The following is a 22646-nucleotide window of genomic DNA, read 5'->3' as shown; positions in this document are numbered from 1 at the left end:
AATGAAGAATGCAGATATGTATTATTATGAAAAAAACCCTGTAATAAACATCTATGGAATCATTATAATTTTCTAAAACCTTGCTGTACACAAGCCTACAACTTACGTTGAGTCTTACGTTGAGCTGTTACTGCAACTCATCTGGAACGAGATTGTAATGATGGTGACATCACTCCCGTAAATACCTCAAGCATAAGACACCAAACGTTAGGAGATGCTAGATCACCAAATATAGGGTGTGATACAGATGGGTGCATATCAGATGATGATGTGCTTACGTAAATATTTGGGAATAAGATGTTTCAGCATTAGATGATTAAAACAACCCACAATCTTAGAATGCGGGAACTTCACAGGACCATTTGTGTCGATCACTGGAGCTAACTTTAACTGAAAAGTACGCTGTTACATTTAATTGATATTTAGATGAAAAGGTCATGCTAATAATGTTGTTACTAGCAATGTACGCAGAGGTATTTTAGCAGAGCTCGTGAAAAGGACCGTTGGTGTGGCGTGCACAGGCACTGGTGGATCGCCATCTTTATTTTGATCAGACACCACCACGTACTACCATGTGTTAAACGCCGGATGTAAGTGTCCTTCGGGATCGTAGCACGGTACACACACCGAAATGTGTCATTATAACCCACCGTGCCATTGGCATACACGGGTAGACACCCTTGGCATTGCTGACACTGCCATGCAGGTGCTGGTAGGGCCAACTAGAAATTTTCCATGTTGTGAGTTGTAACACTACTCCTGTCCCTCCCTCATTATCTCGTGTGGCCGTTGGATGGTGAGGTAGACTTACAGGAGTAGTGTGCACTGGCACTGTTGGATTGCCATCTTTCTTTTGATCGGACACTTACATGTACTGCTATGTGTTAACGCCAGATGTAAGTGTCCTTCAGGATAGTAACACGGTACACACATCGTACTGTGCCGATATAATCTACCGTGCCGCTGGCGTACACAGGAAGACACCCTCGGCATTGCTGGTAGAACAGCCAGGTGTGCGAGTTGTACGTGTGAAATTGTAATTTCACTGCACACGCTTGTTGATTACAATGCTGTTCTACCAGCAAGTGGTCCCTCTTCGTAACAAATACCGAAAAGTGACAACAAAATAATGGTCGTTTGTTAAACAACTTTTTTTTATTTGGGTGTCCAAAATTATGAGACAAATCGATTTCATGTGACTGTGCAAAGTTTGGTTTTGTTGCAATTATTAGATTTTTTGTTAGTGAGCAACTCATCGGTCTCAAATGAAGTCAAACGGACTATAGTCAGGGAAGAGAATGTGTCTCCATACACGTGCTCTCGACTGCAGATGTTGTCTGCACCACTGCAGTCGTAGACGTTGGTGACGTTATGTCAAATTTTGTAGTCTGACAGGACGTCTAGCACGTATCCCGCGTGCAGCCCGATGCCGGCGAATGGTCCTTGGCGATATCCTGTTGACACCAGGAACCGTTCCGGCTGTCAGTGTGGCTGGTTGGAATCTTTGGCGCAGATGGGTGGTTCGAATCAAACGACCGTTGCGTGGCGTGGTTACAGGTGGATGGCCACGTCGGGACGGTCTGCAACGACGGCGTTTTGTTGGTAACGTCTCCACAAGCGGCATATGGTGGTCATGTGCACGTTCATCTGCTGTGCAACATTGTACTGGGGTGTTACGGTTACAAACTTTCCATTGGCTCGCCATCTTCATTTTCAGTTAGACGTGGCATAGAGAAGTGCATGCAGATTCTGCCAAATTTGTGATTTTCGGACCCGTCGACGTCTAAACAAAGACTTGGGTGACAATGAGCCACACTTTTGAAGGACACGTTTTATGCCTTTTTTCACGGACTTCTTGAGAACACGAAAAACACATGCAAAACATGGGCCCTGTTTGGATTATGAATTAAGTGTATTATAAAGAATATGAAAATGCTTTATAAACATTTTCTCATGTATACAAATAAATGTGTTGATCACACTAACCTTTCCCTATGAGTATATCTCCTTCTCGCCTGCTTTCGTCACCTCCCTGGCAATTGGTGAGGCCACAAGTTGACTTAACAAAATCAGAAACAAACGAATTACATCATAGGCAAGAATATAATCAGTTAAAAAGTAAATATGATGCTTACCAGCCTATATTGACATATGGGCCCAAGGATGGTCGCGTAGGTGCTTATTGCCACTGTGATTGGATCCAGAACAATATCTTCTCGATTACCGGATAACAGCTGTATTGTCACAGCAGAAGCTAACGACATATTAACAGCTCTTAAATATATTAATAAACGCCGTAAATACAAACTATACCTAATCTTTTCAGACTCTCTTTCCGCCTTCAGGCTATTAAACATTTGTCTTTCGAATAATATAATGATCTTGCTATTGGCCAATAGGAAATCGTGTTTTGTTGGTTTAACCAACAATGTTGGATTTTCTGGTAACACTGTAACACAATGGCCAATTCTGCTGCTGAGGCAGCACTCAACAAATCTGTAGCACCACTTCTCATCCCATACACATATTACAATACAGTTATTAGATCTTACACCCGTGATCTAATGCAAAAGCAGTGGCACCAAAAAGTAGGTATAAATAAATGACATCAAATAAAACCACCCATCGGATACACCTACTTGGGCTGTCAGTTCAGATTTGAAGAGGTCATTATACCTAAGAAGCACAGTCATGCATGTCCTGCTTCATTGTATTGGGGTTTCCGCCACAAGGGATAAATATTCCAAAGCGTTATCAATGAACGACCTTTTTAATGATGTCAAGTTTCGTTTAATCATTGCATTTTAAAAAGATATAGAATTGATTGTTTGTAGCATGTTTTGTGAATAGACAATGTCACAATGTTATTTATAAATGATGGATTAAATAAACAGCGGAGATTGCTAGTGGTTGTATCCCCTGAGAGGATACGCAAATCCCAAAACATTCGAAGTAAACTGTGATCTATTAAACGTTTTAATCGTAGTATAATTTTCATTTTAAGTTCTGTCTTATTCTAAGCACAATTGCAAATAGCTGACAGGATTGTGTAAATCCAGCTTGGGTCCATGCAGGTAGCAAAAGCACTGTAAGTCCCCATGGTCCCTAGCATGGTGATCCCCTTACAGTTGTTGGTGATCTATAGCCTATTTTTGTCGTATTGAATCTATGCCTGTGATATCGTTTGTGCTGTCCTTCGTTTTTGTAATTTAACTTTATTAATTTTATATTATGAACTGTATAACTTGTTTTAGTCACGATATGGTTGAAATACCGCCGATGTGACTTTTAAAAATCGTAACTCACTCACATCAAGACGGAATAGGATAACCCTTCAATTAATACGGCTTCCTCCAGTTCAACAACAACAAAAGCGGCAGCAGCAATACAAACAACATCCAATCAGACATCGGAAACCCTACCGAATTAGTCGTTGATCATGTAGTTTAGATTTACATACTAGATGTATATCATATCTGTGGTATTCTAGGTGTTTTTACTGTCCCTCATTAACAGTTTTTTTTATAATATATACTCTCCCAAAAAAGAAACGCATCATGAAAATAGCAATTTCATGTAGCAATGAATTAAAACGTGATTCATTTTACAAAAGGTTTTTGCTCTGTTTATGAGTCCTATGGTGTTTATGTCTTGAAACATCACAACAAAACGCACCATCCGTAAAACAGCATGATTTCAATTTCGGCTTGTAGTGTCACAGAATACACAATTCACATGCAATGCACGTGAAAGTTGGGGATCAGATAGTCTCAGTGATGGGTATAAAAGGTTGATCGCTGTCTGTCGATTATTCACTGTATTTGGAATATTGTTGACGAATGCAAAATGCCACGTCTAAGTGAAGCCAGCCGCCATATGGCCATTGGTTTGCTTGAAGCTCGCCAGTCTCAACGTGCAGTTGCCCGACGCATGAATGTTCACCAAAGCACCATTTCACGGCTCTGTGAGAGATTTTGCCGGCAGAATTCGGTAGCAGATGCCCCTCGTAGTGGGCGATCTCGAGCGACCACTGCGGCGCAGGATCGCTACATCCGGGTACATCACCTGCGTCATCGAACAGCTACGGCGACCAGTACCGCTCGACAAATACCCGGATTGAGGAGGCTTTCTGCACAGACTGTCAGGAACAAGTTGAGAGAGGCTGGTTTACGTGCCAGAAGACCTTATTTTGGCCCTGTGCTTCGACAACAACATCGTCGACATCGAGTTCAATGGTGCACCAACGTTCAGGCCTGGAACCTACCGAATTGGCGTAGAATCTGGTTCAGTGATGAATCACGATTTCTATCGGAACGACGTGATGGAAGAATGCGGGTGTACAGACGTCGACGTGAGCTTTTCGCCGACGCTTGCGTTCCCCAGGTGGACAGATTCGGCCGGGGAAGTGTTATGATGTAGGGAGTGATCACCTGCCGTAGGAGAAGTGATTTGGTGATGATCCAGGGCAACCTGACAGCTCAACGGTACTGTGACGAAATCCTACGCCTACACCTCCTTCCAATCATTGATCGCCAGAGGGAGTTGTTTCAACAGGACAATGCCAGGCCCCACACAGCACGTCACACTAGAGACTTCCTCCAGAACCACAACATCAATGTGCTCTCCTGGCCCTCAAGATCACCGGACTTAAACCCGATCGAACATCTGTGGGATGCCCTGGACAGACGAGTGCGACGCCGTAACCCTCAGCCCCAGACACTTCAGCAACTCGCACAGGCACTACAGGCAGAGTGGGCTGCGATTGGGTAACACAAGATTCTGAGACTTATTCGTTCGATGCCGAGGCGATGCTGTGCAGTTCTGGATGCCCACGGTGGTCACACGAGGTATTGACTTCAGCGCCACCACACGTCTCCATGTGACACTCAAACTGACTTTCCTCGAGTTGGTGCCAAAGACGGACCAGTCTGCATTCACAGTGTGCAATTTCGCTATATTTCATTGACTCATAAAGCCTGCAAGATGTTTCAAAATAAACATAAAAATACAGTTGAAATTCCTATATGCGTTTCTTTTTTGGGAGAGAGTATATATATATATTAATCGTGAATTTAAAACTTGCTCGCTTCACGATATGGCTGAAATATTGCCATATGACAGTAAAACGTAACTCACTCATATGTACTCGGTGTTACGCGAATAATACCAATAGATTCCATTTTGTCCCAACAGCCTCCTGTCTTACATCTGCATGTAGGCCTAATGTAGGGGAATAATAAAAAATACAGATCAACAAGTGTACGGGACATTTCATCTTCAGACCTCCTCTCTCCATCGCACTCACTCTTTCCGCCCATCTGTTATCTCTTTCCTGCCGCCCGAGTCTCGTTGTTTCCCGTCCCTACCAGCGAGATCCCGTCAACATGGCCCCGCATCCGGTCAAATGACCGATCACCATATGGCCTCAGACCACAGTTACCCCCCTTAACTTTTACCATGACCCGGAAGTAAAATATGAGAATATAGTGCCTTGTTTAAATGGTCTGTTCTGCTTGTGCTGATTTTTTCAGGGTGACTTGTGATAGCTTAAATGAAAGGTAAGACATTGTACTTTATTGCAAATTTTTTTGGGTCCACAATCTACTCATGGTATTGACACCAGCCTTCCTTGATTTGACCCCTAGTTCAAGGCTGTCTGGTGTGTTTCGGCTCGTAACTTCCGGTGACCATTGTTTACAGTGGATACAGCAAAATCGACATGGTCGATCCAGGCTCATATTTTGCCGATTAAGTGACAAGTGGCAGGTTGGTCAGCATGCAACAGGAGAACAGCCTACGACCGATATTAATTATGGTGCACTGGCATGTCACTGTAGATAGCAAAGAAGGAAAATAATTGTGGTCTGAGGCCATATACGTTACCCATAACAGGAAGTGCTTCCATCGTGGAGAAAGGCGCCAGGGTTACCAGAAGTGCCGCCATCTTGGAAAATATCCGAAGGTAACCAAGAACAAAACTCTCTGATCTCGGGAACAAACACGTTAGGAATATCAAAATAATATATAATGGTGTACAATGAAATGAAGTGATCACATAGTATCCTTCATTATGTACGTGCCAGGTCTGCTTTAGAATTGGCCTTCAGTAACCCATGTTTGTCGTAAGAGGCGAAAAACGGGATCGGGTGGTCAGGTTCGATGACTTGGTTGACACATGCTTTCAATCACATATGTATGCGTGCGTGTGAGTGAATATATATTATTTCAAATCCGATTTCTGAGGAGCGCTGAGGTACCAACAAAGACAGTAGTCGGGTTAGATCGTGGAGTCGAACAGTCAGAATCCACCCACGCCACGGAAGCTACAACGTCCAGCGCATTCAGACCTCACAACTCACGGTATGGATATGACATATCCAGTTTAATATAAACACATCATGCACATCTACAAGCATATTCTCCCACGCTAACAATGCACCACGTGAACAAATACTGACTGGTTCATTAAATTTCTCAACGAGGATAAGCAAACCTTTGTTTCGTACACACTCACGTCACTCTGGTCGACTCAGAAACTTCAAATAAGCGTTAAAACAGAAAATATAGGCTTTTATCTGTTACCAAGTTACCAAATTAGCGAGCACCTGTCAGTAGTTACCGCATCACTCTTGGCGCTGTCAGGCCCATGTATGCCAACAGCTTCAGGACGGCTTAGTCCGTACTCGTTATTGACACAACCTCGGGCGGGACGACTGTGTTTTGGCGTTTTAATGAGGACAGCGAGACTCATTTACCTCTAATGATAGACTCGTATTTGTGATTGTCGTGTGATTCATTCATGTGCAGTTGCGGGGACTTGGGACAGATCGGCAGGTCAGGAAACTCTGGTCACCGTCATGGATGTCCGTCTGTCAGTGGTGTTGTTGTTGGGGTGTATGGGGATAACATGGGCGACGGTGTGGATGAAGGTGTCGGAGAAAGGCATCAACACAAGTAAGTTGTTTATGGTGGAGTGAGTTGGGTTTTATGCCGCAACAGTGTGTCCGGTGTATCACAGTGTGTAAGCTATATTTGCCGATTGTCTGATGTGTATACCGCTTCGGTGAAACTCACGATCAAGAATATGGTGATATCTAACCTATTAAGTTTTAACTCACTCACTTACCTGTAAAAACGTAACAGCCAACTGTGACTTAACCCTAATTCGAACTCTCGATACACAGCCCGGTGGCAATTGTCAACAAAACGTACAATATCGCTCAGGGCCACGACACCTGTACAACGTTTACTGAAGATGTACGACTCGTAGTACAATAAAATAATTTGGATGAACAATATTTCCAGTAGCTGTTTACTGAATTTACATTTTACAGAAACAGTATGTATTTGTTTGTGGGTTGAACCCGTGACGATTCGGGTTACATCTGTAACCAGTGTTTGTCGTAAGAGGCGACTAACGGGATCGGGTGGTCAGGCTCGCTGACTGGGTTGATGCACTTGATTGTCTAGTGCAGACAGAACGATTGTTTACAGAACGCAGTCATATAGCTGGTAAATTTGCTGAGTGTGGCTTTAAACAACAAGAAAAACAGCCTTTGTGGGTTCGAATCCCGATTGTCAGTGATGTTCTTGGTTGTCCACACCATCAGTTTCGGTATACTTTCAGATCAAGGCGACGAACCGCCGTGTAGTTCAAATTCTGTTCAGAACGGCGGTAAACCAAGCTCACTCACAACTGTAATATATTGTAATTGATGCTATCTCAGAAGTCTCTGACAGTACCCCAGTATAATTATTTCTACTGATCGTGGGAATGTTGGAATGTTTGGTCCTCAACAGCACTTTATGACCCCTGAACCAGGGTTCAGCAGGCGTTTTGGGTTTCACGGTAGCTGCATGAATACATTGACAAAAATGTTATTTAAAAAAACACACGTGCTGTTTCAATTTTATCCCCTGGTATGTAATAATAGTGGTAGTAATCACATTGTCAGGCCGTCTGTCTGTCAGTCCGTATTCGGGACGGTCATGTAGCTAGCCTTGTGGTTAAAGAGGCCCGTCATGGCGAAGGTCGGAGTTTGATTCCCCACATGGGTAAAATGTGTGAAGCACATTTCTCGTGTTCCCCGCCGAGATATTGCTAAAAGTGCTAACTCACTTATACTCAATCTGTTGTCAGGTTTGGTCCGGACCATATCTCTTAAACTAATTGGTATCCTTCCATGAAAATGTGCACACATAAACACCAGGATACCGAAAGTGACGTTTGTTATTTAGGGTTTTTTTTTGCTTTTGTTTTATTGTTTTTTTCCGTTTCCATGGCAACAGGTTTGATTTTGACTGACCATTGTTTGTCTGAACAATCTCGAACTGATTGGTTTCTTAAGATCGGGTTGTCACGTGGTGATATTTGCTATTTATGGAGTTGACTTGAACAAGCAGTCAGTCCATCGATGAATCGAGCTGAGAAGTTGTTCTTGTGGTGTAACTGCAATGACATATTTATCGGTTCGTTTACAGGACTAGTTTACATAATCGATTATACTATCTAACGTTTGATTATATGAGGCTAGCGTGTTCCAACTTACTGCATCAGAAGATTATATACTCGTAAATGACCAAATCGAACGTAGCGCTATGTTACCATGTTACCACGTGCTGTTGACGTTCCCAACTGCCCCTTGCCTTGTTTCTGGAAGTGCACTACCACGAAGTTAGTATATAGCGTTTTGGTAAGCTTTTCGATCTTTGCCCATTGTGCATACATACATGTATTACTCACATCCTTCCTTGTGTGTAATTAATTTAAGTTGCTAGACATGTATGGATCTTTTTAATTGCCCTTCCAACAGGAGATTTATGTGTTCACGGGTATTTGTACAAGGATGTGCAAGTAGATTATACCGTGGGCGCACACTCAGGCATATGCTTTGCATACACTCAAGTTGGGTCGGGTACACAGGAGTCTTTACTTGAGTCAGTTACAGCATCATAACACCCATAAAAGCTTTGACTTGCTAAACCCTGAATGATAACCATATTTCATCAGAGGTCTACCAATGTTGAACAGCGGTGTACCCATCAGAGTGGTGTGCCCATGTTTTACAGTGTTGCACCCATGTTGAACAGTGGTGTATCCATGTTGAACAGGGGTGTACCCATGTTTTACAGTGTTGTACCCATGTTGAACAGTGGTGTACCCATCAGAGTGGTGTGCCCATGTTGAACAGTGGTGTACCCATGTTTTACAGTGTTGTACCCATGTTGAACAGTGGTGTACCCATGTTGAACAGTGGTGTGTACCCATGTTGAATAGTGGTGTATCCATGTTGAATAGTGGTGTACCCATGTTTAACAGTGTTGTACCCATGTTGAACAGTGGTGTATCCATGTTGAACAGTGTTGTACCCATGTTGAACAGTGTTGCACCCATGTTGAACAGTGGTGTACCCATGTTTAACAGTGGTGTATCCATGTTGAACAGTGGTGTACCCATGTTTAACAGTGTTGTATCCATGTTGAACAGTGGTGTACCCATGTTGAACAGTGGTGTACCCATGTTGAACAGTGTTGTACCCATGTTGAATAGTTGTGTACCCATGTTTAACTTTGTTGTACCCATGTTGAACAGTGTTGTACCCATGTTGAACAGTGGTGTACCCATGTTTAACAGTGGTGTATCCATGTTGAACAGTGGTGTACCCATGTTGAACAAGGGTGTATCCATGTTTCACAGAGGTGTAACCATGTTTAACAGTGTTGTACCCATGTTTAACAGTGGTGTATTCTTGTTTAACAGTGGTGTATCCGTGTTTAACAGTGTTGTATACATGTTGAACAGTGGTGTACCAATGTTTAACAGTGTTGTATACATGTTTAACAGTGGCGTACCCATGTTCAACAATGATGTACCCATGTTTAACAGTGGTGTACCCATGTTTAACAGTGTTGTACCCATGTTTAACAGTGGTGTATCCATGTTTAACAGTGTTGTACCCATGTTGAACAGTGGTGTATCCATGTTGAACAGTGGTGTACCCATGTTGTAACAGTGGTGTATCCATGTTTAACAGTGGTGTATCCGTGTTTGAACAGTGGTGTATCCATGTTTAACAGTGTTGTACCCATGTTGAACAGTGTTGTACCCATGTTGAACAGTGGTGTACCCATGTTTAACAAGGGTGTATCCATGTTGAACAGTGGTGTATCCATGTTGAACAGTGTTGTATCCATGTTGAACAGTGGTGTACCCATGTTTAACAGTGGTGTACCCATGTTGAACAGTGGTGTACCCATCAGAATGGCGTACCCATGTTGAATAGTGGTGTGTACCCATGTTGAACAGTGGTGTACCCATGTTTTACAGTGGTGTACCCATGTTTAACAGTGTTGTACCCATGTTGAACAGTGGTGTACCCATGTTTAACAGTGGTGTATCCATGTTGAACAGTGGTGTATCCATGTTGAACAGTGGTGTATCCCATGTTTAACAGTGGTGTATCCATGTTTAACAGTGGTGTATCCATGTTTAACAGTGGTGTATCCATGTTGAACAGTGTTGTACCCATGTTGAACAGTGGTGTATCCATCAGAATGGCGTACCCATGTTGAACAGTGGTGTACCCATGTTGAACAGTGGTGTACCCATGTTGAACAGTGGTGTATCCATGTTGAATAGTGGTGTATCCATGTTTTAACAGTGGTGTATCCATGTTGAACAGTGATGTATCCATGTTGAACAGTGGTGTATCCCATGTTTAAACAGTGGTGTATTGAACATGTTGAACAGTGGTGTACCCATGTTGAACAGTGGTGTATCCATGTTGAATAGTGTGTTGTACCCATGTTTAACAGTGGATGTATCCATGTTGAACAGTTGGGTGTATCCATGTTGAACAGTGTTGTATCCATGTTGAACAGTGTTGTATCCATGTTGAACAGTGGTGTACCCATGTTTTAACAGTGGTGTACCCATGTTGAACAGTGGTGTACCCATGCAGAACAGTGGTGTACCCATGTTGAATAGTGGTTGTACCCATGTTGAACAGTGGTGTATCCATGTTGAATAGTGGTGTACCCATGTTTAACAGTGGTGTACCCATGTTGAACAGTAGTGTATCCATGTTGAACACTGTTGTCCCCATGTTGAACAGTGGTGTACCCTATGTTGAATAGTGGTGTACCCATGTTGAACAGTGGTGTATCCGTGTTTAACAGTGTTGTACCCATGTTGAACAACAGTGGTGTATCCATGTTGAACAGTGGTGTATCAATGTTGAACAGTGGTGTACCCATGTTGAACAGTGGTGTACCCATGTTGAACAGTGGTGTATCCATGTTGAACAGTGGTGTATCCATGTTTAACAGTGGTGTACCCATGTTGAACAGTGGTGTACCCATGTTTTACGAAACAGTGTGTACCCATGTTGAACAGTGGTGTATCCATGTTGAACAGTGGTGTACCCATGTTTAACAGTGGTGTATCCATGTTGAACAGTGGTGTATCCATGTTGAACAGTGGTGTATCCATGTTGAACAGTGGTGTATCCATGTTGAATAGTGGTGTATCCATGTTGAATAGATCCATGTTGAACAGTGTTGTACCCATGTTGAATAGTGTTGTATCCATGTTGAACAGTGGTGGTGTACCCATGTTGAACAGTGGCGTATCCATGTTGAACAGTGGTGTACTGATCAGATGGTGTACCCATGTTGAATAGTGTATGTACCCATGTTGAACAGTGGTGTACCCATGTTGAACAGTGGTGTACCCATGTTGAACAGTGGTGTACCCATGTTGAACAGTGGTGTATCCATGTTGAACAGTGGTGTATCCATGTTGAACAGTGGTGTATCCATGTTGAACAGTGGTGTATCCATGTTGAATAGTGGTGTACCCATGTTTAACAGTGGTGCACCCATGTTGAACAGTGGTTGTAATATGTTGAACAGTGGTGTATCCCATGTTGAACAGTGTTGTACCCATGTTGAACAGTGGTATCCACATGTTTAATTGTGGTGTACCCATGTTGAACAGTGGTACCCATGTTGAACAGTAGTGGTATCCATGTTGAACACTGTTGTACCCATGTTGAACAGTGGTGTATCCATGTTGAACAGTGGTGTACCCATGTTTAACAGTGGTGTATCCATGTTGAACAGTGGTTGTACCCATGTTGAACAGTGGTGTATCCATGTTGAACAGTGGTGTATCCATGTTGAATAGTGGTGTACCCATGTTTAACAGTGGTGTACCCATGTTGAACAGTGGTGTATGTTGAACCATGTTGAAATAGTGGTGTATCCATGTTGAACGATGAAAATACCATGTCCAGTGGTGCATCCATGTTGAATAGTTGAACAGTGGTGTATCCATGTTGAACAGTGGTTGTACCCATGTTGAACAGTGGTGTGTATCCATGTTGAACAGTGGTGTATCCATGGTGTAACCCGGCGTTGAACAGTGGTGTATCCATGTTGAACAGTGGTGTATTATCTATGTTGAAATAGTGGTGTACCAATGTTGAACAGTGGTGTACCCATGTTGAACAGTGTTGTACCCATGTTGAACAGTGGTGTACCCATGTTGAACAGTGGTGTATCCATGTTGAACAGTGGTGTATCCATGTTGAACAGTGGTGTATCCATGTTGAACAGTGTTGTACCCATGTTTAACAGTGGTGTACCCATGTTGAACAGTGGTGTATCCATGTTGAACAGTGGTGTATCCATGTTGAACAGTGTTGTATCCATGTTGAATAGTGGTGTACCCATGTTTAACAGTGGTGTATCCATGTTGAACAGTGGTGTACCCATGTTGAACAGTGTTGTACCCATGTTGAACAGTTGTTGTACCCATGTTTGAACAGTTGTGCACCCATGTTGAACAGTGGTGTACCCATGTTGACAGTGGTGTATCCATGTTGAACAGTGGTGCATCCATGTTTAACAGTGGTGTAATTCATGTTTAACAGTGTTGTACCCATGTTGAACAGTGGTGTTGTATCCATGTTGAACAGTGGTGTACCCATGTTGAACAGTGGTGTATCCATGTTTAACAGTGGTGTATCCATGTTGAACAGTGGTGTATCCATGTTGAACAGTGTTGTACCCATGTTGAACAGTGTTGTACCCATGTTGAACAGTGGTGTACCCATGTTGAACAGTGGTGTACCCATGTTGAACAGTGGTGTACCCATGTTGAACAGTGGTGTACCCATGTTTAACAGTGGTGTATCCACCATGTTTGAACATGTGTTGTGTACCCATGTTTAACAGTGTTGTACCCATGTTGAACAGTGGTGTACCCATGTTTGAACAGTTGAACAGTTGTGTATCCATGTTGAACAGTGGTGTATCCATGTTGAACAGTGGTGTACCCATGTTGAACAGTGGTGTACCCATGTTTAACAGTGGTGTACCCATGTTGAACAGTGGTGTACCCATGTTTAACAGTGTTGTATCCATGTTGAACAGTGGTGTACCCATGTTGAACAGTGGTGTATCCATGTTGAACAGTGGTGTACCCATGTTGAACAAGAGTGTGGTGTCGTTGTACAGTTGAACAGTGTTATCCATGTTGAATAGTGGTGGTACCCATGTTGAACAGTGAAATCTTTCCTTGAACATGTTGTACCCATGTTGAACAGTGGTGTATCCATGTTGAACAGTGGTGTATCCATGTTGAACAGTGGTGTATCCATGTTGAATAGTGGTGTACCCATGTTGAACAGTGTTGTACCCATGTTGAACAGTGGTGTACCCATGTTTAACAGTGGTGTACCCATGTTGAACAGTGTTGTACCCATGTTGAACAGTGGTGTATCCATGTTGAACAGTGGTGTACCCATGTTTAACAGTGGTGTATCCATGTTGAACAGTGTTGTACCCATGTTGAACAGTGGTGTATCCATGTTTAACAGTGGTGTATCCATGTTGAACAGTGTTGTACCCATGTGTATCCATGTTGAACAGTGGTTGTACCCATGTTTAACAGTGTTGTACCCATGTTGAACAGTGGTGTATCCATGTTGAACAGTGGTGTACCCATGTTGAACAGTGGTGTATCCATGTTGAACAGTGTTGTATCCATGTTGAACAGTGTTGTACCCATGTTGAACAGTGGTGTATCCATGTTTAGTGGTGGTCATATCCATGTTGAACAGTGTTGTACCCATGTTGAACAGTGGTGTATCCATGTTTAACAGTGGTGCACCCATGTTGTACCCATGTTGAACAGTGTTGTACCCATGTTGAACAGTGGTGTATCCATGTTTAACAGTGCGTGTGTACCCATGTTTAACAGTGTTGTATCCATGTTTTACAGTGGTGTTGTACCCATGATTAACAGTGGTGTATACATGTTATACAGCGTTGTACACATGTTGAACAGTGGTGTACCCATGTTGAACAGTGGTGTATACATGTTGAACAGCGGTGTGCCATGCTAATACAAGCAGCCACATAGACGAGCATCTGCATGTAAAATGTGCAATAATCCAGAACGCCGTGTTGAACCTCATTTCGCCCATCAATTCTTCTTGATGATGCGGTTTGTTTCAGTCTCCGCATGGTGTAGTCCTTGTCTATATGTAAATACCTTGCAGAAGATATAGAGCTATCTTCAGGAGAAACAAATGGACATGTAACTCTGTTCTTTCTTATTTCCCATATTTCACAACCGCATGCGGTAATAAAGAGCAGCCACAAACGGACATCTGCAAGTAAGTAGTTTATGCAGGCTGGCCGAAGAGAAAGTTATTTAAATGAATGTCTGTAGGTTACAAATAGTGAAGATTTGTTTTTGTTCTTTATTTACAATCCGGAAACTCTGATCTCTTGCCTCCTCTGTTCACTTTGCTGTAATTTCTTGCAATTTCATGGAATTTAAATAATGAAATTAATACATACTTTTCAGTCAGCACACAGGTAGTGGAGACGTATCCCCAACGTGTATTTGACCTTTCTGACCTCATCCGAAACTCCTCACAGATGCAGATATATGGGTGAGTAGGCCGAGCTTGCATGTTCTGTAGCAATGGCGACAAAGTAAAAAATCGCATTACGAAAATGAACTTTTAATTTTGTATATGTTTAAAAAACATGTTTTTAAAATTGAAAACAGTTCTGGAGCTAGGGATTTAAACCCAAACTAACAGCACGTATTTTCAGAAAGCTTATTTTTGAACAGGAGGTTTATTACACAGGTGAATTTATTCTAGTGGTTGCATTTCAGCGTTGACGTCCACTCCCCCAGTGGAGTGACGTCACGTGTGGAGGTGTCAAAGGTTACCAATGGAGAGTTCAACGCTGAGTGGAAAGTACAGTCCCTGGTGATTGACGTCAGGGGACAGGCCTCCGTTGGGGGGTAAGTGGCGGTTGTCTGAAGTAAATATACGAGGCAATCTCATTCATATGCAAATGTGTTTATTCTCAATTGTGGCTATGATTTTCATTCAAAATATTATTCGAAACTGAGTTTCCGCAAAAAATACGATGTTTTGGGTAATAAAAAAAAATATTATCCTGAATATTTAACAACACTAATAAAAAATGTACATGTCTTACTGTCTTTCGTTGGCAGCTTTTTATAATTTAACTTTATGTATTGTATAATCGGTTTGATTGTTTGTTTGTTGTTTTACGCCGCACTCAGCAATATTCCAGCTATATGGCATCGGTCTGTAAATTATCGAGCCTGGACCAGACAATCCAGTGATCAACAGCATGAGCATTGATCTACGCAACTAGTGGTTAAAACGAAACCCACTCACTCATCTTTCAGATTAAACTTTCGGATTGACTCTCGGATCCTACTGAGGGATTCTAAGCTTTTCCTAAAGTACATTATAGGTAAGACAACTACTTGAAGTATGGATTCTACACTGTTCCTAAAGTACATTATAGGTAAGACGACTACTTGAGGTATGGATTCTACACTGTTCCTAAAGTACATTATAGGTAAGACAACTACTTGAGGTATGGATTCTACACTGTTCCTAAAAGTACATTATAGGTAAGACGACTACTTGAGGTATGGATTCTACACTGTTCCTGAAGTACATTATAGGTAAGACGACTACTTGAGGTATGGATTCTACACTGTTCCTAAAGTACATTATAGGTAAGACAACTACTTGAGGTATGGATTCTACACTGTTCCTAAAGTACATTATAGGTAAGACAACTACTTGAGGTATGGATTCTACACTGTTCCTAAAGTACATTATAGGTAAGACAACTACTTGAGGTATGGATTCTACACTGTTCCTAAAGTACATTATAGGTAAGACAACTACTTGAGGTATGGATTCTACACTGTTCCTAAAGTACTTTATAGGTAAGACGACTACTTGAGGTATGGATTCTACACTGTTCCTAAAAGTACATTATAGGTAAGATGACTACTTGAGGTATGGATTCTACACTGTACCTAAAAGTACATTATAGGTAAGACAACTACTTGAGGTATGGATTCTACACTGTTCCTAAAGTACATTATAGGTAAGACAACTACTTGAGGTATGGATTCTACACTGTTCCTAAAGTACATTATAGGTAAGACAACTACTTGAGGTATGGATTCTACACTGTTCCTAAAGTACATTATAGGTAAGACAATACTTGAGGTATGGATTCTACACTGTTCCTAAAGTACATTATAGGTAAGATGACTACTTGAGGTATGGATTCTACACTGTACCTAAAATTACATTATAGGTAAGGCAACTACTTGAGGTATGGATTCTACACTGTTCCTAAAGTACATTATAGGTAAGACAACTACTTGAGGTATGGATTCTACACTGTTCCTAAAGTACATTATAGGTAAGACGAACTACTTGAGGTATGGATTCTACACTGTACCTAAAGTACATTATAGGTAAGACAACTACTTGAGGTATGGATTCTACACTGTTCCTAAAGTACATTATAGGTAAGACAACTACTTGAGGAATGGATTCTACACTGTACCTAAAATTACATTATAGAGTAATGGATTCAACACTGTACCTAAAGTACATTATAGAGGTATATATTCTACACTGTTCCTAAAGTACATTATAGGTAAGATGACTACTTGAGGTATGGATTCTACACTGTTCCTAAAGTACATTATAGGTAAGACAACTACTTGAGGTATGGATTCTACACTGTACCTAAAGTACATTATAGGTAAGACGACTACTTGAGGTATGGATTCTACACTGTTCCTAAAGTACATTATAGGTAAGACAACTACTTGAGGTATGGATTCTACACTGTTCCTAAAAGTTACATTATAGGTAAGACAACTACTTGAGGTATGGATTCTACACTGTACCTAAAGTACATTATAGGCAAGGCAACTACTTGAGGTATGGATTCTACACTGTTCCTAAAAGTACATTATAGGTAAGACGACTACTTGAGGTATGGATTCTACACTGTATCCTAAAAGTACATTATAGGTAAGACAACTACTTGAGGTATGGATTCTACACTGTTCCTAAAGTACATTATAGGTAAGACAACTACTTGAGGTATGGATTCTACACTGTTCCTAAAGTACATTATAGGTAAGACGACTACTTGAGGTATGGATTCTACACTGTACCTAAAGTACATTATAGGTAAGACGACTACTTGAGGGCATGGATTCTACACTGTTCCTAAAGTTACATTATAGGTAAGACGACTACTTGAGGTATGGATTCTACACTGTACCTAAAGTTACATTATAGGTAAGGCGACTACTTGAGGTATGGATTCTACACTGTTCCTAAAATTACATTATAGTACTTGAGGTAAGGGCGACTACTTGGACGACCATTACTTCTGGTATGGATTCTACACTGTTCCTAAAGTACATTATAGGTAAGACGACTACTTGAGGTATGGATTCTACACTGTTCCTAAAGTACATTATAGGTAAGATGAACTACTTGAGGTATGGATTCTACACTGTACCTAAAATTACATTATAGGTAAGACGACTACTTGAGGTATGGATTCTACACTGTACCTAAAGTACATTATAGGTAAGGCGACTACTTGAGGTATGGATTCTACACTGTTCCTAAAGTACATTATAGGTAAGACGACTACTTGAGGTATGGATTCTACACTGTTCCTAAAGTACATTATAGGTAAGACGACTACTTGAGGTATGGATTCTACACTGTTCCTAAAGTACATTATAGGTAAGACGACTACTTGAGGTATGGATTCTACACTGTTCCTAAAAGTACATTATAGGTAAGACTATACTTGAGGTATGGATTCTACAGGGTAGGACATAATGCCAACCGGACATAATCCTATAGGACAAAATGTCGTCCTAACACTGCAGGCAAATCCATCAGTGTGAAAAATGGCATGCTACTTTATTTTGAAATAGAGACAGGGGAATCTCACCGATAGAATTTTCATATCAAATACGTCCGAAATTATAAATGCCAAGGCTATTTTTTGACTTTTATCAACGAGTGTTGATATATTTGATATCAGAAGACACGACGGTGAGTTCCTATTTATCATACAAATCCTCTTCTTTAGTTTTTCAATGAGAACTGTACATGTCTGAACACAGTACTTGCCTTTACACCTGCAATGCAGCAAAATCATAGCATTGTGACGTCCTCAAGTTCATGACGTCATAGCATTGTATCAGGACATTATACAAAATCTAATGTCAAGGATATCTCCTTTGAGATATCGTTTGATCTCACACACCAATATCTCCCCTGGATCACAGTTTTTGGATGATAAGGTTTTATTTTGCCTCATAAATAAACATTATTGACAATATGCACATAAACACTAATAACATGATTCAGCTCATAATGTCTCTCATTTAACTCATTCATGAAAACATGATATTGGGATTTTGTCCTATGTTGGTTATTTTGGTGTGGGATTTTGTCCAAAGACATTTTGTCCTATGTGATTTTGTCTGGGTGGGATTTTGTCCGGTTGGGATTTTGCCAGTCCCCTGGATTCCTAAAGTACATTATAGGTAAGACAACTACTTGAGGTATGGATTCTTCTATGTCAGTAGAAGCACCAAAGACTTACGAGGGCATAGTACGATTACAAACCTTGAAATTTCAAATTGGTTGTAATATAAAGTATTCTACATCCTGAAGTTCATCTTCCCCGCTGAAACGAAAAAGGAATACACCTTTAATTCGAACAACAAACATTTAAAAACTGTGAGCAACGGCGACTGGAATATGAGACGAAGAAACAGACTCACTAAATATCAATCGCCTCGGGTGACAAAAGAAATATTTATTTTGTGATAATATATATAGACTTAATACTTAGTATGATAAATGAAATCTTGCTCATTGTCGTGCAGATCACATTGAAATATTTTCTCACACGCGGTTTCGAATTAAGCCATTCCCAAGTTTCCTCATTTATGATTTCAGTATTCAGTTAGAGGTAACTTTCTTTGTTGCAATTAAATATTTACTTATAAGTTAGTGTTTCTGGTTTTTATTCACTGTTTGAAAACAAGAAATTGTACTCAAAATATGTGGTAAAAAACCCAGGGCCCCGTTCCTCAAAACGATTGTAGCGCTAGCGGTAAGGTTGACTTTCAGTTGCACTAATTCATCTGGTACATTCGTGATGGTATCGCATAATTCACTACATCGTGATATATCCTAATTCACACAGCATCGTGATATATCCTAATTCACAGCATCGTGATATATCCTAATTCACAGCATTGTGATATATCCTAATTCACAGCATTGTGATATATCCTAATTCACAGCATCGTGATATATCCTAATTCACAGCATTGTGATATATCCTAATTCACAGCATTGTGATATATCCTAATTCACAGCATCGTGATATATCCTAATTCACAGCATTGTGATATATCCTAATTCACAGCATTGTGATATATCCTAATTCACAGCATTGTGATATATCCTAATTCACAGCATTGTGATATATCCTAATTCACAGCATTGTGATATATCCTAATTCACAGCATTGTGATATATCCTAATTCACAGCATTGTGATATATCCTAATTCACAGCATTGTGATATATCCTAATTCACAGCATCGTGATATATCCTAATTCACAGCATTGTGATATATCCTAATTCACAGCATCGTGATATATCCTAATTCACTAGCATTGTGATATATCCTAATTCACAGCATTGTGATATATCCTAATTCACAGCATTGTGATATATCCTAATTCACAGCATTGTGATATATCCTAATTCACAGCATTGTGATGTATCCTAATTCACAGCATTGTGATATATCCTAATTCACAGCATTGTGATATATCCTAATTCACAGCATTGTGATATATCCTAATTCACAGCATTGTGATATATCCTAATTCACAGCATTGTGATATATCCTAATTCACAGCATTGTGATATATCCTAATTCACAGCATCGTGATATATCCTAATTCACAGCATTGTGATATATCCTAATTCACAGCATATATATCCTAATTCACAGCATTGTGATATATCCTAATTCACAGCATTGTGATATATCCTAATTCACAGCATTGTGATATATCCTAATTCACAGCATTGTGATATATCCTAATTCACAGCATTGTGATATATCCTAATTCACAGCATTGTGATATATCCTAATTCACAGCATTGTGATATATCCTAATTCACAGCATTGTGATATATCCTAATTCACAGCATCGTGATATATCCTAATTCACAGCATTGTGATATATCCTAATTCACAGCATTGTGATGTATATAATTCACTAATTCCTAATTCACAGCATTGTGATGATATATCCTAATTCACAGCATTGTGATATATCCTAATTCACAACATCGTGATATATCCTAATTCACAGCATTGTGATATATCCTAATTCACAGCATTGTGATATATCCTAATTCACAGCATTGTGATATATCCTAATTCACAGCATCGTGATATATCCTAATTCACAGCATCGTGATATATCCTAATTCACAGCATCGTGATATATCCTAATTCACAGCATTGTGATATATCCTAATTCACAGCATTGTGATATATCCTAATTCACAGCATTGTGATCCTAATTCACAGCATTGTGATATATCCTAATTCACAGCATCGTGATATATCCTAATTCACAGCATTGTGATATATCCTAATTCACAGCATTGTGATATATCCTAATTCACAGCATTGTGATATATCCTAATAATATATCCTAATTCACAGCATTGTGATATATCCTAATTCACAGCATTGTGATATATCCTAATTCACAGCATTGTGATATATCCTAATTCACAGCATTGTGATATATCCTAATTCACAGCATTGTGATATATCCTAATTCACAGCATTGTGATATATCCTAATTCACAGCATTGTGATATATCCTAATTCACAGCATTGTGATATATCCTAATTCACAACATCGTGATATATCCTAATTCACAGCATTGTGATATATCCTAATTCACAGCATTGTGATATATCCTAATTCACAGCATTGTGATATATCCTAATTCACAGCATTGTGATATATCCTAATTCACAGCATTGTGATATATCCTAATTCACAGCATTGTGATAGATCCTAATTCACAGCATTGTGATATATCCTAATTCACAGCATTGTGATATATCCTAATTCACAGCATTGTGATATATCCTAATTCACAGCATTGTGATATATCCTAATTCACAGCATTGTGATATATCCTAATTCACAGCATTGTGATATATCAATGTGATTCCTAATTCACAGCATGTGATATATCCTAATTCACAGCATCGTGATATATCCTAATTCACAGCATCGTGATATATCCTAATTCACAGCATTGTGATATATCCTAATTCACAGCATTGTGATATATCCTAATTCACAGCATCGTGATATATCCTAATTCACAGCATCGTGATATATCCTAATTCACAGCATTGTGATATATCCTAATTCACAGCATTGTGATATATCCTAATTCACAGCATCGTGATATATCCTAATTCACAGCATCGTGTGATATATCCTAATTCACAGCATCGTGATATATCCTAATTCACAGCATCGTATCGGATATATCCATTCACAGCATCGTGATATCCTAATTCCAACAGCATCTAAAAATGCGAAATTTCTCAGTTCAATATCGTGTATGGCCGCCCCGCCCTGCATTCACCACTGCCAAACACCGTCTCCTCATCGACTGCCTGATGCTTGTGAACACGTGGTTGGGGATTCTGCGCCATTGCTCTTGCAAGGCAGCGCCAAGTTCCTGCAAATTCTGAGGTTGGTTCCTAAGACCACGAAGCCTTCTCCCAAGTGCATCCCAAACGTGCTCTATTGGATTAAGGTCAGGGGACCTCGATGCCCAGTCCATGACGTTGATTCCAGCGTTTTGAAGGAAATTTCGTGTCAACATCGCGGTATGCGGCCGAGCATTATCATGCTGGAACTGTAGACCTGGGCCATGAGCCGCCATGAAAGGAACGAGTTCAGGGGTGAGCACCTGGTCGCGGTAAGCAGCAGCTGTGAGGTTTCCACGGATGACCAGAAGTCGGAAACGGTTGTTCCCACAGAAGCACCCACACCATGCAACTTCCGCCCCCAGAATCTGTCGACTTCCTGTACACAACATTGGGCATACCGTTCACGACGTCGTCTCCAGACTCTATGCCTGCCGTCCGCGAATCTGAGGGTA

General features: G+C 40.6%; 1 protein-coding gene across 1 annotated transcript; it reads left to right on the top strand.

The window, feature by feature from the left end:
* Positions 1-6642: 6642 nt before the first annotated feature.
* LOC124262481 lies at positions 6643-15830 on the top strand. The gene is made up of 4 exons (XM_046696987.1): positions 6643-6954; positions 14879-14966; positions 15197-15328; positions 15746-15830. The coding sequence occupies exons 1-4, from the start codon at positions 6858-6860 to the stop codon at positions 15828-15830; spliced, it is 402 nt and encodes a 133-aa protein (XP_046552943.1). The 5' UTR covers positions 6643-6857.
* Positions 15831-22646: the final 6816 nt, after the last annotated feature.

Source organism: Haliotis rubra, unplaced genomic scaffold, assembly GCF_003918875.1.
Source record: "Haliotis rubra isolate DU_JTF1 unplaced genomic scaffold, ASM391887v1 Scf84, whole genome shotgun sequence".
NCBI lineage: Eukaryota > Metazoa > Mollusca > Gastropoda > Lepetellida > Haliotidae > Haliotis > Haliotis rubra.
Note: the sequence above shows the minus strand (reverse complement) of the source record. Positions and strands in the feature narration are given on the sequence as shown.